We start from the raw sequence: 18,153 nt of genomic DNA on the forward strand, positions 1-18,153 counted from the left end.
GCCATCAAGCCATCCCAAAGGGAATACTAACAATGAAGAGGGAGTGGGGGGTAACAGGGCCAAAGCAACCTGACGAATTGGCATCTTAGGCTGGCGCTCCAGACTTGAAAGAGGTTGGGGTGCTGTCCTGTGGTCCAGTGTCTGCTGAGTATATGATAGGTGACTTCACATGCCCTGGACAACAGGGTTCCCAGCACAGAGGACTTCAGAGCCCCCAAGACCTCTGAAGGACAAGGAGCCTGTTTCAGGACAAGCCCAGGACACACCCCCGCCTGCTGGCTGAGCTATCATGGATCTGAAGTCCTCTTTATTCTCTCCTAAGGCCCAAACTACTTCAAGCTGCAGATGTTCAGAGCTTCAGTCTCCTTCCTGTTGCAGAGGATGGGCCTTGGAACATCCACCTGCTGCTGTGGCAGATGGGATACAGCAGAAAAGAGATATTCAGGGGTAGGAAGGCAGAGCGTGGGGAAAAGGTGTCCAGGTGGTCTGTGGACTTGTGGTGCAAAGCAAAACCTGAAATCCTAGTTTGTGTACCATAAGGTATGGATGCTAGAGGGGTCAGGTGTTTAGTTTTTATACATGGGGATTAGTTAAATGGTGTTGCATTCCGTAGTTTATAGAATACCACCTCTATCGCCAGCTTGTGTGGTGACAAACATTCCTCACGGCAGGAAACAAAAGTATGAACAGGTAACTGGGCACCACAACCCTTCCTCTAGGAAAAACCATCACACACATAGACACACTGACATTGGAGATGCTGCAGCCAAACTGTGAGCTTCCTATCCATTGGCCACCTGTTCACAACAGCACAGATAACTGATTGGGAGGGTTAACGTCAATATTTACTGTCAGACACACTGAGCTCGTAAGAAGCAGTAATCACAGGCAAACAGTATGAAACAGGACTTTGTGTAGACATAGTGCAAGGACAACTGGGCACCAAAACAAACCCACTGTGCTTTTCATGACTTTTTGTTCAGCTTTGGAAGAACTGAAGCCCTAGCGTTTCTGCGTCGGCCCCAAGGGCCACACTGGCCCCTGCTGGCCGTGTTACCATTTGTTCTCTATTTATTCATCCTTTCAATCTAGACAACCTATGGCAATCTAAGTCTAGTCATTTCTGGTTAAAACTTTCCCAACATAAGAAGACTAACCACTAAATTAACTTAATTTAGCAAGGCTCTGGGCTGCTTGCCATTCATTCCTGCTGTAGCAGTGGCCTCAGCTCAAACCAGTGCTTCTATCCAGGTGTGTTTGCCATTAGCAGAGCATTCTCTTCCAGAGTTAAGCAGTGTCACTGGGCTCCACTACCTGGCCCATCCACTAGAGGGCACTGTGAATGCAGCAGGGTGGGTGGCCAGCTGCAATGCTAGTGTTATAACCAGGAGGCTTCTAGTGTACAAAACCTGCTCAGACTTTTTTGATGCTCCACGTGGATAAGGGAAGAAGCTGCTTGGAGGAAAAGATTCCGGGAACACCAGGCAGGAAAGTGCAGCAGTCACCTTGTTTTCTAAAATTCTTAGCCCTGAGCCTCGTTTGTCTGAATCTAGATGACACATATTCCACATGGTAGGGTAGTAGCTTTTGGGCAAAATTATGGGGGGAGGAGGGGAGATGATCTGTTTTCAATAAGTAGCAATTATGGTAAGTATTTAGGCATCCTTTTAGTTTTTGGAAAACTTGTTTGTCCAAATGTTTAAAATATACAGTGGTGGGAGGTGTTTATAATCAATTGTTCTCCACTGACAGAAACAAAACTTGTTTTCTTTCCCTAACTGAACACACATCCCGGGTGTGTGACCTGCGTAGGTCGGGAAAGCCCTGTCACCTCTCTGAGGCTTTGTTGTCTAGTCCATCTGCAGCTCCTGAATGCCCACAGGGGTGCTTTAGGTATGGACACAGTCACTGGAAATAAAAACTAGGGATTCAAACCACAGGGATTACCTTGGGTTCCTGTCCCATTAGAAACTGTAGACGTGAAATGGCATGAATGATTAGCTCTCACCTGCATGCACAGCACATCTGGGCTCGAATCGAGACAAAGTGAAAGATGGAAGTTGGCAAACACTAAGTGGCCCCTGACACCCTGGAGCAGATTCTGGCCATCTCGTCACCCCATCTCCCTCTTTGTGAAATTGAGTCTAGCAAACTTGGAATTTATAATGTTTGGAGAAACAACAAAATAGCATAGACAATGTGTGGAAAATGTAGAGAAAAAGAATAAAAACAGAACAAAGGAGCTGGCTTTAATCTTTAACAAAAGTATCTTTGCTCCTGAGTCAGTAGACACTCCCACAGCTCTGCCAGAAATTCTGGGCCTATCGGCCTAGTGCAGAGACTGCTGGGAATGCAGAGTTAGACGTCCACACGGCCTCTACCCAGGCTGAGATGCGCTCCAGCAAACGTCCTCTGGCAAAGTCTGGTGCAGCAGGTGGCTGCTTCTGTTACTTCTGCCTAAGCCCAACTGTCCGGTTTCCCACATGGGCCAGTCTGGGCTCCCCTGTTGCCAGCTTTCCGCCATCTTGCTGAGGCCCACACTCTCCATAGAGAAGGTCAAGGTTTAGGTGATCTGAGGGGTTAAACCAGCCCACCACCAAGACTATTCACTTCTTGACTCTCTACCCAGTGGCCCCCATAGGTGCCCCCAAATAGTCCCTCTGCCTGCCAAGATCCTCAGGATAGTGGAGATGTGTTATATATACATCTCTCTTAGGTGAATTAAACTTGGTGTTTTCCAAATAAATAAAATATAAAGGAAAATGGTGAGACATCCATCATACTTTAAGTAATAGGTGATTTTGCCTGGACATCCTTGAAGCAAGCACAAGGCAGGGAGCCAAGGCAGCACTGTTCCCTGAGCTCCATGACTCCAACCCCTTGGATGTGTGAATTCTGCTCTATAAAGGCATATGTGAGTTGTCCAACAACTTGATCCATCTGATATCAGCCAATAATAAAAGTTAAAAAAAAAGCAAAGTGAACCAAGAACAGTGATTTGTGTCATCGGTGAGACGGTGGCTCACTGTCCTGAGCTTCTCCAAGACAAGATGCCCACCAGATGTTATGAGTCATTGCAGGGAATTTTCAAGGATAAATTTTACTCACTCAGGTTTGCCTCACACTCTAACTTAGCTAGTAACTCTTGTGTGGGCCACATCAATGTACAACAAGGTGGACATGCTTTGATGTGACGGAAGTCTTTCCTGATTCCACACGCAGGTCTCTAATCATCTTAAAAGGACAATTAACTCTTAAGGAACATGATTGTTAGAAGAAAGCAAGTGGTGTGCTAACAGATATTTAACAACTGGCTTCTGGGTGCGGGTGGGTGGGTGGTGGAGAGCCCTGCTTTGTGGTATTTGGTGTAAATGCCCTATTGTCACCAATTTCCACTTCCCAACCTCACATCACTGCACAGGGCATTGGGGCAGATGCGCACAGCAGGCTGTTGCTAGCTGGGACAAGCTGACGTGGTGTGTCGCTGGAAGGCCTGGGGGAATCTGTGTCACTTTAATCTGCTCCCATTCATGTCTTTGTGACTAAATTTCTTAGTCCTATACAAATCGGGCTTGGGGGCTGTGACTTCTTTATGAAGTCCCCTATCTCTGAAGAGCAGCCCTCTGTCATGCCCCAAACACCTCCCTCAGTCCCCCAACCATGTCTCTTTGTCCACTAGAACATCTAGCAGATTGGAAAGATAAATCTACATCCAAATACCCATTTGCAATAAAAATAAATGCAGTTTAGGATAGAATGGTTGCACTAAAAAGGCAGAGCAGAGCTCATCTAGCATAACCTCTCATTTTAGAAGAAGAAACCGAAGCAGAGAAAGTGATTAAGTGACTAGCTCGAGGTTGGTTCATCAGTGTTGCGACTATTTCCCAGGAGCCCAGGGTGGTCTTCTCTGTATCATGCTGCTGCCTTCCAAAGGCAGGTGCTCACAATTTCTACGGTGAGTGAGGTGCACAGAGAGGAGTCTGCCTGTCCTGCTGTGGAAGTCAGAACCTGACGGCCGAGGTGCCCGGAAACGTCCCAAGAAGAAGATGCTGACAACTTCACAGATTGTTATTCTGGCTTCTCTTCTTGTGAGTCTTTGGTTTGTGAGTCCAAGGCTAGATTTGCTTGTCTTTTATTAAAGTCCCTCTTTACTCTTAAAAAGGAAAAAAGAAAAGAAAGAGGGTTAATTCACTGAAAAGAGATTTAAGCTTTTGAAGTGATAGCATTATGTCCCACAATTTATAAAGCAGTCAGAGAAAATTTAAAAGCATCCTCGGTTTTAAATGTGTAAGTCCTCACTTCTCTTCCTTCCCATCAACAGAAACTTGGAGCTCATTTACCTAGTACAACCTCTGAAATATCTTACAAGAAAAAGAGGTTTCTGACATTTTCAAATGTTCTATCACAGACGGGCAGCATTTTTTGTAATCAGGATAAGAAAATGTTAAAAATATATTAAGCCTTTGCAATTAAAGTCTAGCAGAAACACAATCATTTGCAGGCAGCTGTGCTTCCAGGAGCTACTTACTTTTCTCTGTTGAAAATGAGGAACTCCTTCTGCACAGATTCAAGGTGTTCTTGAAGAAGGCATGTCTTTCAGGTGCACATTGGGAAACAAGCAGAGTTAGAGTGAGCAGATCAATCAGGATCCTCAGGAGTCAATAACCCATTGAATGGCCCAAATAGAAGACTACCTCTTCAAAATAGATGCTATCTTAGAGTTTGTAGCAGGAATGAGACACCAGCCAGAAAAGGGGAGCAAACAGGGAAGAAATAGCAAGAGGATATAAGACATCAGCACTCTGCTCCCCACCAGGAAGACTTGGGTTATGGTTTATGAGCTCAACACGTCTTTCAGCCCCTCAGCCTGAGAAGAAATGACAGCTTCCAGATGGGTAGGGACAAGGGTTTATCAAACTGGTTACTTACACTGGTTTAGCATCTGCTGGCCCTCATGTGAAAGGTTTGGAGGTTCTATGTGAATGTAACAAAGAGCCTAAAAACATCTCTTTGCACTGAGCTTTTGCAGAATGTTTCCATAACAGTGCTGGGATTGGTGAACTAGACTTTGGGGGTCAGGAACAGAGCTGTCTTTATTTGTGACTTTCTCACAGACACACACATCATTTGCTCTGATATTTCACTGGCTTTCAATACCTACCAATGACTTTGCCATCAAGAGAAAACTTAACCTCAAAAAAATGATGCTCAGGCCCAGGACAGTGGCTACTCCAGATGCAAGGCTTTAGAAGTCTGCAGCGAAGTACTTCCCAAACACTCCAGATGAAAAACTTTCTTTTCTAAGGAAAAATATCACTCACTCATTTTTTTAAATCTAGAAATTAGAAAATACTCTGTTCTTGAATACTGGAGAGTTTTCTCTCTTCCCTGAGTGGAAATTTCAAAGCAGGAGGGAGGGAGGCGAAACAAAGATGCCATGGAAGATTTCCCATGATGGAACTTGACCTGGTAACTCTAAGAACAGCAATGCCCAGGTTCCACTGTTCAGTTATAAAGTTTTCTTTCCTCCTATTAATGTATTAAACCCCTTATTGAGATTAGGGTGCCTTGAAGATAGTGGTGGGTAAGACCAAACTGGTCTTCATGCAAAAGAAGCCTTAAATTTATTGGGTAGAAGAAAAACACACAAACATACATATAAAATATTTATAGATTATATTCACATCATGAAGGAATTAAGAATGGGGGCTAAGCAGGGGACAGTGATGGGACTTCATCTTTGACAGGTGTCATTAGGGTGGAAAGGATGAGATGAAATCTCTTAGGGGAAGATCCAAGAGAACATTCAGGAAAAAGGAAGAGCAAGGATATTGAAGAAAAACAAAACCTCTAGTGTCTGAGGCTCAGACCCTCACAGGGCCTATGTGGTTGGAGGGCGAGGATGGCAGAGTACAGGGGTGGGGTGAGAAAGTAGACCATGGAGAGCCCAAGAGGCATGGCAAACTGTGATTTGCAAGTTGTTGCTGTCTCTAAAGCTTTAGAGAATGTATAACAAAAATGATATTCTGGTTTTTGCTACATTTTGGGGGTTCTATCCAGTTTAAGTCATACCATGTAGGGACATAGAGGGGGTAAGTCTGGAGAAGCCAATTGGTGAGGATATGAAGAAGAACAGATCATGAGAAGGGAGATAGCTGAAGTGAAAGGAAGCAAGCAAGATGGGTTTGTGGCACAGCTAAGCATTCTTTGCAGAGCCTCAGAAGACAGGTAAGGGTGGGAATCTGGTGAGAGGCCAGCCTGTGGACAAACAGGACGTGGAGTTCAGTTGACCATCAAAGGGTATAGTGGTTCCTGAGGACTAGGAAAACGAAGGAAGTGGTGCGTTCTTATTTGTTTGCAGAGTTATCTTCACCACAAGACTGGGCAATCTTTGAGAACAGGAATGGCATTGAATACAGAAATAATATTCATAACTATCTCTGGCATTTAACATAGGACCTGGTAGATAACAGGTTCTCACTAAAAATAGCCTACATAAATGGATGGATGGAGGGATGGATGACCATTAGTTGAATGGGTAGGTGGATGAATGGATGGATAAATGCATGGATAGATGAGTGATCATTAGAGGCACAGTGAATGCTCATAATACATAGAATTACATGTATAAAATCCTATTGAGTCCCTGTAAGTTACTGTATTGAGATCTGAGCTCGAACAAAATAATATTGTTACAAAATTAGTTCAGCCTAAAATCCAAAATTCAAAATTAGTGCTTGATCATATAAGAATTCCATCACTTCTGCTCTCTACTGCTAGTCCTGGTATCATGAAATTTGGCTTGTAGCAAAGAACAGGCACCATGTCCAGGTCTGGCTGCTCCCAGTGAGAGTGAGGCCCCAAGCAGCCATGGGTGTACAGGCAGACCTCACAGATATTGTGAGCTTAGATCCAGATCGCCTTGGTAAAGTGAGTGCCACAATAAGGCAAGTACTGCAATAAATCGAGTTGTGATTTTTTTTTCTGATGGAGGGTCTTGCCTTCAATATGTAAAAAGGACAAAATCAAAGCAAAGGGCAAGAAAATGAGGTATTCCTGTAATTGCAGACATGCCTCCTGAGCACTGGTTTCGGAGTAGTCACCTGGCCTAGGCTTGGCCAGTTAGAGGCTGTCCCAGGAAACTGACAAATTTGAATTGAGAGCTGGGAGAAGGTAATAACGGAATCTGCCTCACGACAGAGGCAGAAAGCCCACCGTGAAACGTTGTTGCTAGGACGCCCAGGGCCACGGAGGAGTTTGGCCCTTTTCGTGCTCACGCAGTAGCAAGGGCTGAGCGCTGAGGCAGCCTTCTAGCAGAAGCTCCCCAAAGAATCACAGCTACACCTACTCACCTGAGAGGACTCACATTTCCTCATTTCCTTCTCCTTCTTGGCAAGCCGCTTTTTTTTCTTGTGAAGAGGTTTGGACTCCAAAATCATTTCTTCGAGTTCAAAAGTGGGGTCGCAATTCAGCCTGCCTTTCTGCAAGGAGGACAGGTCGGGTCACTCCTTAGCGCGCGCGGGGGCCCCACTCTGGTTTCCGGGGGGAGGTGCCTCTGCACTGTTTTTTCCACTCTTGACTTTTATACTTTATTTTTCTCAACTCCCCATGGGCCTCCCATGAGTTGAAAGGAAGTCAAATGACAATTATTTTTCTGAATTTTGAGTTTTGGGGTTCTCTGTCTCAAATTATGTTCTAACAATCACGTAGTTTGTTAGAATCATTTGGGTGGTTTGCTCAGCTTCCCAGTTCCCCAACCAGGTTTCCCGAATTGGTGATTCTGAACACAAGGCCCAGGAAACTGCACATGTGACACGTAATTCTCCCCAGGTGACTCTGCTGCACACCGAAGTCTGAGCCACGCTAGAGCGTCTCTGGGATCAGCACTGGGGGCGCGGGGGCAGGGAGTGGGGTGTGGAAGCAGCAGGAAGCACTAGCTCCCCGCAGTGTCACGCATCAACCTGGAACAAACTGCCCCTGCTGGCCCTGCCAAGTGTCCAGGCAAGCCCACTTGCCGGTCACTCCCCACTGTAGAGCTCCTCCGCCCCAGAATTCCAGCACACTGCTGTCTCACTGTGCACTCTGACCCGGATGCCGGGATGCCGGCTTCTTCCAGGTCTCTGCAGGAGGCCACAGCTGTCGCCTGGCCAGGGACTCATCCAGTGGGAATTTCCTCCCTTGGGGTCTCCGTCATTGCGAATGTAAGAGGGATGAGTGGTAAAAATAAGTGCCTCGTCCCCACCACGAGTTTTCAGTCCTTTGACTCCCAGAACACCAAGCGATACAAATTCCTACATCTTTGAGATCAGAGACAGCATTGATTTTTCAAAACTTGGCAGATTCCTGGCTAGGACAACAGTAGGTCCTTGAGGTTTTATTTTATTATAATGTTGAGGAGATGTGTAAGAACTTAGTTCTTGTTTACATCATTCGGCCAGGGGTAAAACTGGCTTCATTCTATGTCGTTTCTCTTAAAGTCACATAACCTACTCACAATGTTAGGTGAAAACTATGTAAAAGGAGCATTAGGGCTTTTCTTTAAAAAAAAAAAAAAGTACGCTACAAAAAATGGTTAGGCCCTGGCTGGGGAGCTCAGTTGGTTGGAGCATCCTCTCATACACCAAAAAGTTGAGGGTTCAATTCCCGGTCAGAACACATGTCTAGGTTATGGGTTTGATCGCTGGTGGGGGTGTGTATGGGAGGCAACTGATCAATGTTTCTCTCTCACATAGATGCTTCTCCCTCTCTCTCTCTCCCCCTCTCTCTTGTCAATGAACATATCCTCAGGTGAGGATTTTTTTTTTTAATGGTTAGAAGCGAGACCTCTAGACACAGATAGGCCTAGATTAGTATTTTAACTCAGCTGCTTGCTAGCCATGTGACCCCCTGGTGGCCAAGTTACCTGCATGAGCCTCAGTTTTCTCATCTGTAAAACAGGAGCTTGGCTGTTGTACAAGAACAGTGCGGTTAGCTAATGAGACCAGGTGTGCATCTGGCATGCAGGGTCACATGCACAGAATGGGAGTTGTTACGGGCTTGTAAGGACTGACTTACACTGGGAATAAAACCCGGAATGAGCCTTTTCTGCAGAACTGCATCCCAGTTCACGTCATTCATGTATGGGAAGTTTTGAACATCTGACAGGCGAGAAAACCGTTGGTCTGGATTGGGTTCCAGTAGCTACCAATGGAACAGAAACACTAAGGTCATAAGGAAGGTCAAAGTGGGGCAAAGAAAATCATACAAAGTCCCTCTATTTTCAAGTGTAAGACTGAAGGAAGTAAGGCCATATTCCCCTCCCTGATCCCATAAGTGATAATACAGATAACGGCCAGTTAGAATGAATTGTAAGTTGGTTTTTGCAAGGTGGGGTGGGAAACCAGCTGTCCCATTGAGTCAACGGTATCTTTGATGGCTGATTCCCCTCCTTGCTCACTATGGGCATGTTTGTTCTCTACATCTCAGTTACCCACCTGTAGAAAGAGGATAATGACCTATTTCATGAGGCTGCAGCTAGGAGTAAAAATGAGGCCATATAAATAAAGTGCTTGAAAGAAGCGCTGTTCTTATTAGGTGACAAATGTGCATGCATTTTACAAATGAAATTAATTTCCTACTTAAAATTTTTACAACTAACCAAAATATACTGGGGCTTACACAGAGAAGCTGTCACTAAGGTCACTATTATAGTTCTGGGTTTTATGAATGGGGATTAAAGATTTTTTCACTCCTAACTCCTCCAGAGCCAAAATCATCACATCAACCCTGTGGCTCAAATGGGAAATGTCACCTTCACTGGAAAACTGTCCTGGAGCTGAACCCTGGGACCACTAGGGTGGAATTTGGCGGGGAAGAGGGCTGTCTGGGAACTGAGGAAAATCCACTCACAGAAATGACTGCCCTATTCATCTTAGGCATTCCCAATGGCAACGTTCCTGTTCCAAAGCAAGGAACTTGACCCCCAAGACAAGAGTCACAAGTTTGCACTTGAGAAGAATGTCTAGTTTGGTGCTTTGGAATGGAATGTTCTATAAATGTCAATTAAGTTCATCTGATGTAGTGGGCCGCTTAAGGTCGATCTTTCCTTATTGTTTTTTTTTAATCTGGACGACTATCCATGGATGAAAGTGAGGTGCTAAAGCCCCTATCAGGACACAGACAACACTGTGGTGAGGGCCAGAGGGAAGCGGGGGCAGGGGCTGTGTGGAGGAGGGCAAAGGGAGTGAGTACTATCTGTGATAATGTCAATAATAAAAATCAATTAAAAAAAAAAACAGACACAGGTTTGAATCCTTAGCCCCGGAAGCTCTTTTCCCTGAGCAGCTACCACCCATGCAATTTTCTCTCTTGAAAAAAAACCAACCAATCCCCTTGGGATCCAAATTCCTCCTTTCGTGTAATCCCTCCACACACACTATGGAGCTCTTGCTACAATAGTTCCTAATCGTTCTAGTGAACGTGGGCCCTTGGAAAATCTGATGAAAACAACAGACCCTCTTAATCCAAATACCAAATTTTACCACCTGTCAGGCTCTGTGCTAGATGCTGAGGACACACTGGTGGGCAAGTCAGACATGGCCCCTCATACAGCTTAGAAGGCAACCCAGCCCGTGATGGGGGAAACGCCATGGAGGAAAGGTTGTGCCGTGTGAGCTGACCACAGAGGGAGGCCCCCGAGGACATGCTGTCTGAGCTACTCTTCTTAAACCACACAGAAGAGCCAGCTGTGTGTTCACTCGTTTGTTTTCATTTACCACCCACCAAAACCAGCAAGTAGTGTTCACGTGCACAGCTTCCCTTACCACGTGGAGTTTGACCTGATTTGAACACAACATCTCCAAAGAGGCCTGTGTCCTGTTCAGTGAGATGAGTCTATTGACGATGTGCTTAGAGGCATTAGCAGTAACAAAGTGCTAAACATTTTCCTAAACGTTTCTCTCAATTTCTGTAATTGTCATGAATTTGGAAGAAACAATTCATGGGCTTGAACCAATCAGAGAATCACTGAGCAGCACTGGTCTCAAGGGAGGGGGCTGGAAAAGTTGAGGGGGTACAGTGTTGTAGACAGAAGGATGAGCTATGCAAAGGGACTGTTGTGAGAGACTGATGTGTGAGGATGAGGAGGGGGAGGGGAACAAAACACAGAAAGACTAAAGCAGCTTACGTGTAATTAAAAGGCAGACAAAGGTCCAAACTAAGGCTTGAGGGGCAGTTAGAACATTTATGTCCTACAAATTATTTTGATTTTTACACTAAGGACAATGGGAGGACAGCAAAGTTTGCTTTGAACAGACCACTGTGGGGCAGAATGGAGACCAGGATGGAGTGTGTAGAGGACACAGCAACAAACCAGTGATAAGACCTGATGGCAGCAACAGGGAGACAGCAGTGGCAGTGGAGAGAAATGACCGATTCAAGGAATATTTAAAAGGTCAAACTGCAGAACCTGGTGATGGATTGGATATGGGCGTGATGAATGGTTTCTGGTTTCTGGCTTGTGTAAGTGAGTGGACAGAAAGTCCAGTCCCTGAGACAGGGGAGCTCAGAGAAAGTGTAGGCAACACAAAGAGAGCAAGGGCTCCATGTCAGGCACTCATAGCTGGGCTGGCTTTGAGACACGAAAGAGGTCATGGGCATTGCCTTAAAGAAGCCATGCATTTGAAAGCTGTGAACTGCAAAGCCTACTTTGGAAACGTACATTATCGTGACTGCCTCCAATGTTGCATCCCAACTGCTAATCCGAGGGCATGCTTCCTAATCACCGTTTTCCTTTGTCACACAATCCTCCTCCTTACCTTTTTAAGAAGTGACACCATTTCCTGTGACCAGGCAGAAGGGTAGGACACAATAGCCACCTCAAACAAGTGAGCAATTTCTTTGCTGGAAGTACTGGAGCGAATGTGATAGGGTCTCTTAAGAGAGAGAGGAAGGAAGAGGCTTCATGTTTATAGGGTAAAAGAAAGAGAGAATGTTGCTTCGCAAATGTTTCCAAGTTAAATTTTCAGCTCATAAAACCCCAGCATCACGTTCTCATCCCTCCTGATATAGGAATAAATGGTCCAGTGTTGCCAGATGTCCCACTTTATTAAAAAAAGACACCAGAAAAATCTACCATTTCTTTTAAAATCTCAGAGTTTTTAAAAGTTGATTTCCCTAGGCCAAACAAGACATCTCTGGGGGCTAAATCCCCCTCTGAGAGCTAATTTGGAACTGTTTTGTAAGGTAACTTATAGCCATATTCTCACAAACTATTGGACATGTGTCAGTAAGTTGAAGTTTTAAACAAGTGTTATTTAGTTTGATTCTAAAGAGATCCAGAGTTTTATTACATATCTCTTCTTACTTGTTTGAATCATTATGAATACATTAAGGGTGGAAAGTTACCCAGAAGACTTCCACCCTTAATGTTATGAGTCCCTGGTTCTCTGGAGTGGGGTGGCAATTTTTATGATGAGGCAAAAGTACTTCTCCAAGAACCAGGTTCTTTTATAGTTTCACTTCGCAGCAGGGAAGAGCGGGGTCTTCATACAGTTTTCATGAATGTCCACTAGAGGGCAACCTTTACCCACAGTAATTCTGTTATTCAGGAATCAACGTGGGTTTTATCTCTTTTTTTGTGAACAGGGAGCTAACTACTAAAACAGAACAAAACAAAACAAAACAAAACAAAACAGGATTATACCATATTCACATTTTTCCAATGGCACCTAGTACCTAGTAGGTGCTCATGACCTGTTTGTAGAATGAACAAAATCCCTGTATTGGATTAACCAGCAAAAGGGCCGTTAATACGGATGTATACATGTATTGAGCAAGTGTCTGGCCCTTTGCAGATACTTAGTAAATGATTGCAGACTGATGAAATAATTGGAAGAAGTGGAGTTTCTTTTTTTCTCTGGTATACATCAGTATTAAAAGGCAATATAATTAAGTGTTTGAGGTCTGAAGCAAAAGCATTGGAGGGCTAAATGGGGTCCCTGGATTTGAGTTCTAGTTCCTTCTTCTGTAAAACGAACTGCCTCATGAGACTGTTGGGAAAATCAAACCACACACATAGAGCTTACAGGATCATGGCTAATGCATGTTAGCAACACTACAGGAGAGACACTTCTATTGTTACTGACATAGCGTGGAAAAGGCGGATGGAAAGGTGAACAGCAAGATGAATTGGCTGAAAGGTGAAGAAAAGCTTAACACTCCATGTGGCACATCGATGTCGGTGACTCAGGGAATCAAGAGATGCTGAGAGTGAACCCCCTAGAAATAAACTGGCCAAATTTAATTTTTTTTAATGCAAGGTCCACAATTACCTGGCATGTATTTTCCTCCCTCAAGACTGAATAAAGGACCACCACTAATTGTGGTCTCGGTGACCCTACAGTGCAAACAACCTGTGTAACTCAGTGTCAAAAAAGCACAGCGAGGTACCTGATTGCTGTTACCAGTGTTTGCTGACTGTTCACCAGCAAGGGCACTGTGGGTCACTGCATGAGACTCATTCCAAGGATTTGGTTAAGTTTTACTTCGCAGCAGGGAAGAGGGGGGCTTTATCACAGTTTTCATAAATTTCCACTAGAGGACAGCCTTTACCCATAGTAATTCTGTTATTCAGGAATCTTTTATGTGAACATATGAGATCAAACCCAGGCTAGGGCAGGCTGGGTGTTCTAAGTGTCCAGGATTACATGCATGTGCATGGACATTTTTTTCTAATTCCCTTCTTTGACTCATTGTTGTTGCTTAACCTACTGTTTCTTAATCATCTAAAAACACAGAATGATTTGATAAATGAATAATTAAATAATGAACACCACGGGCAACTGGCTTAAGGGTGTATTCATTTACTTAAAAAGGTCATATGACTGACTTTAAATATTTTTTTAAAAATCCTCATGACCTACGAACTTATTAAATAGTCAAACTGCCTTTTTCTTATACAGTGACTTATTTCTCTCATTCCATATTAATTCATCAACTACTAGAATTATATATTTACTCACTTACCAAATATTTAATAAATGCCTATATGTTCCAGCACCTCTACTGGGCACTGGGGATGGAGAACAATAAAGAACAAGGCAGATGTGAGTTCTGTGTTGGTGAGATGCTTATAGTTATGTAAGCAAAACCACACATAGTTGTAAAGACTGCACACACCCACTTCAATAAATGGAATTCACGCGCCAAAGAAAAATTACAGTGAGCAGGACAGGGTACAAAAAACAATTATATTAAGTGTGAAACATAAAGAATGAACAAAGTGGAAAGGGTAAAATGTAGATGGGAGGAAGTGCTATTTTGTGATTATATCATCTTTCAGGAGTAGAAAAGCAAGAACTGCAGCTAGGAATGTATCCTTAGTGTAAACCTCCCTGTGTCCCTATGACAAGCTAACACTTATGGGTAATATAATACTAGAGAAGCCATGGGCCTTGCCTTCACAACGGCAATGACAGCTGGGAGACAGAGATGACAAAGATAAATAAATTAAAAAAGAAAGAAAGAAGATCCAGGTTTACTTTGGGAAATACCTTTAGAGGCAAAGGAACACAAGGTAAAAAAAAGGCCCAAAATGTCTCAAGAGAGGAAGGAACCCAAAGAGGACAAAGTGGCTTAAGAGTCTGGGCCATTCAAGCTGAAGCAAAATCTGAAAAACTAACCTAGTTCTAAAGGACAGAGAATGCCTTAGAAGATTGTCTGTGTTTTGGCGGGATGGGGAGAGTCATGTGAAGAGTGTGTGTGTGTGTGTATGTGTGTGAAAAGGTGAAGCATTGGGAGCAGCAGCACTTTTGTATGTGTGTGGAAGTTCACATCTGTTGGAAACCGCTCTGCCTGGTTTCAGGAATTGTAACTACCCCCCATGGCTAAGATGAATGAGCGACCTCAGCAATGTGAACCACAAGGAGACAAAGCTTGTCTCTGCTTCATCCCCTGCCCCCAAAGCATGGCCGGTTAGTCCATGATGGGTAAGACCCCTCAGAGGAGGGACAACTTAAGCCAGACGTGATCACTTGGGAGGTCATCATGGAAGGACTCGGGGGTCTGCCACAAAGAGGGAGTGATGGACCCTTGCCCCCCAGCTATTCTGACATAGCCCAGTCCCCATGTCCTCTGGGAGAAGCGCTTCCTGGCTCTAATCCACTTAAGCCTGAAAACCTGTGATGGGGGAGGTGGTGCAGCCTCTTGCCAGCTAGAGAGGGATCCAGGGTGATTGGGCATAAGAAAGAGTTCCTAAAAGTCCTGTGAAACCTGCTTTGCTAAGAGTGTTTTCATTCATACAATGAGGGTCCGAGCAGGAAATGAGTATGTCTTCCAAAGTTTTTGCAACCCCATTATCTGACAGACACTGACTCAGACTAAGCCCTCAGATTTCTTTGAAATGTTATCTACTGTTTGATCCTTGCCGCCTGTATTCCTGTGTATTACAATCCAATAAAAGCCCCTGAGGAAGGCGCCCCTGGCCTTTTTCCCCTGAGAAATTGGCCACCTCTCCTCCCCAAGAAGATCATGTCTTGGTAGTGTTACTTTCATCCATGGCAGACAGGGGGACTTGCGGGCAAAGTTGCCCCCACACACATCTGTGCTTTAGAAGAATGTACTGCACCTTCATGTTCATTGCAGCATATTCACAAAGGCTAAGACATGGAAACAAGCAAAGTGTCTCAGCAGATGAATGGATGAAGAAGATGTGATATAGATACATAAAAATATATGCTGTTTGCAACAACTTGGAAGGACTTGAAGGCATTATGCTACGTAAAATCAGAGCAAGACAAATACTGTATGATCTCATTTATATGTGGAATATAAGAAAACCAAAATGGTCAAACTTACAAAAACAGATAAGGAAAGAGGTTGCCAGGAGTTGAGGGTGGGGAAATAGGGAGAAGTTGGAAAAGGGGTACAAACTTTCAGCTGTAAGATTAGTAAGGTCAGAGGATCCAATGTAAAACATGATGACTAAAGTTGGTAACACTGTATTGTATAATTGAAATTTGTAAGAGAGTACAACTTAAACCTCTGCTATATATATATTTCAGCAACCTGTCTAAACCCCCACCCCCAAGGAATCTGATGATACTGATGCATCAGCTAGCTAACAGGGAACTACTATAGATGTAAATGTGTGTGTATAGATAGATGTGTGTATCTATATATACATACATGTACACATATGCACATATAGATACACACACACACATATATATATATGAAGCAGAAAAAATATTTGCTTAGGAAAGTTCTTCCTAGGCATTTTCCTAGTTTAAGAAGTGTTTCCCTTTAAAGGAAATGATTGCAATTTGCCACTGAACCCAGACCCAGGAGCCAGATGACAGGCAGGGCTCCAACAAGATGGGGCATGAATTATGTCATATTAATAATTCACACTCGCCATGGGAAAGTGGGTCTGAGTGAGAGCCCTGTATTGTGACTGCAAACTGCTTTCTCCAAAAAAACAAATGTATTTACACAAGATATTTAGTGAGGTGTATTTATCTCCCCTTCCTGGGAGTGTACAATCTCCACATTATTCATTGAATTTTATCTGCATAATTTAACGTGAACTCCCATGCTTGGCCCCACAGCTAGGAGAATAAATGGAAGCAGAAATCCCAAGGGCTCTTAATGGCATCACATGCTATAGTCACTTTAGTGAGCTGACTATAGTCACCTCTCAAACAGACTGCTTGGTTTTTAGCAAGAAAAATAATCCATCTCTTCATTCTGAAGATGGAAATTGCTGGAAGAATAGGCAAAGAGAAGCACAGTGCTACTGTACCCGGCCTCGCAGAAGCTCGTATGCCGTCACCCCCAGCGACCACCAGTCCACAGCGAAGGAGTAGCCTGCTTCTCTTCTGGAGTTGAACATCTCTGGTGCTGAAAACACAGGAAAGTTAGGCCTGTTTTGCTCCTGAGGTGATAACAAATCTATCTTCCCAACGTGGCCCTCCAAAGGTGAAACACCAGGGTGAAGGGTAACACTTGCATGGCTGTTTGTCATCCACTACAACGCTGCTCAGAGCAGGCAGCAGTTCTAGTTTTCTAGTCTCTCTCAGGAGCCTCATTCATCAGCCAACACAATAGACAGGCACAGGTTTGGTGGACACATTCTTCTCTTCTCTAGAACATGTATCTCTGGAAAATGAGACCCTATCAGGCGCTCAACTGTGTGGCTGGCCCTGAAGCCAAGAAGGCTGAGAAGATGTTATATGCTGTCTTGCTTTGGCAGGTTTGGGCCAAAGGGCTGAAATCTGTACTCCAGCTGCAAACAATGCTCAGAAGTTGGTGCAGTGAGCATTAGATTGGCCCTCCACCTCAGTCGTCTTGAAGAAACAAGGGCAAGATTTCAGTTCTGCTCTGGGGGTGAGGGAGCGAGGGAAGAGGAGGTGCGCACTCTGAGTGATAATAAGGTTTAATACCAGGTGTGGAGCACTTACACTTTGTTATGGAGTTCTTTGAATGGACTCCAGTGGAAGGCAGGGCTACAGTCAGTTTTAAGGCCAATGGAACCCTTCCCCCACCATTGGGCATTCTCTAAGTACTTTGACACAAAGTGAACTTCTATTGTACATTCTACATGCTCTTTCAAGAATATCCCTAACTCCCCAGGGGTGGAGGAGGAAGAATGAAACACAAAACAAGGGCAAGTATCTTGTCTGCTTGCTTACCATTATATTCCTACTGTCCAAAATTGAACCCAGCATTCAGAGTCACTCAAGAGATGTTCACTGAATGAATGAATGATGCTCAATCCATTAATCTAGCAATAAGTGCAATTGGAGCTGGAGCTGCACTGAGTCCAAAACTTGCTTTCATCACTTATTGTAACCTTGAACAACTCCATTGGCTTAGCTTAAGAACCCTCACCAGCAAAATCAGAGTAATAAGATGCCCATCTTTCTAGAGGTGAGAAATTAAATGAGAGTACATGCCAAAATCTCAGCACAGTGCTTGGCACCTGGAAAGCACTCAAAAAAATTAGGAACTTTTTTAGAGAGGCATGCATCTGTCATAACAGGAATTTTACTTAGTGAAGAGCTACACACACTTGGCCCATCCTCTGGTACTGAGGCACTGGCTCTGGACCAAAAATATTGCTGGGTCATGGGACCTGAATACATCGGCTTTCCCTGCCCAGTGCACTCAGTTCTC

At 44.2% G+C, this 18,153-nt stretch overlaps 1 protein-coding gene across 1 annotated transcript in view; it reads right to left on the reverse strand.

Moving 5' to 3' along the window:
• Window positions 1-2,244: 2,244 nt before the first annotated feature.
• The window catches only part of STK32A (serine/threonine kinase 32A), a 111,036-nt gene continuing 95,127 nt past the window's right edge, over window positions 2,245-18,153 (reverse strand). The window contains 7 exon segments of the mRNA XM_037044988.1: window positions 2,245-4,077; window positions 4,079-4,153; window positions 4,529-4,593; window positions 7,353-7,481; window positions 9,055-9,180; window positions 11,796-11,912; window positions 16,781-16,878. Of these exon segments, the coding sequence (XP_036900883.1) occupies window positions 4,059-4,077; window positions 4,079-4,153; window positions 4,529-4,593; window positions 7,353-7,481; window positions 9,055-9,180; window positions 11,796-11,912; window positions 16,781-16,878 (629 nt within the window). The 3' untranslated portion in view covers window positions 2,245-4,058.

This window comes from Sturnira hondurensis, unplaced genomic scaffold (assembly GCF_014824575.4).
Source record: "Sturnira hondurensis isolate 20B ecotype Veracruz unplaced genomic scaffold, ASM1482457v3 Scaffold0004152, whole genome shotgun sequence".
Taxonomy (NCBI): domain Eukaryota; kingdom Metazoa; phylum Chordata; class Mammalia; order Chiroptera; family Phyllostomidae; genus Sturnira; species Sturnira hondurensis.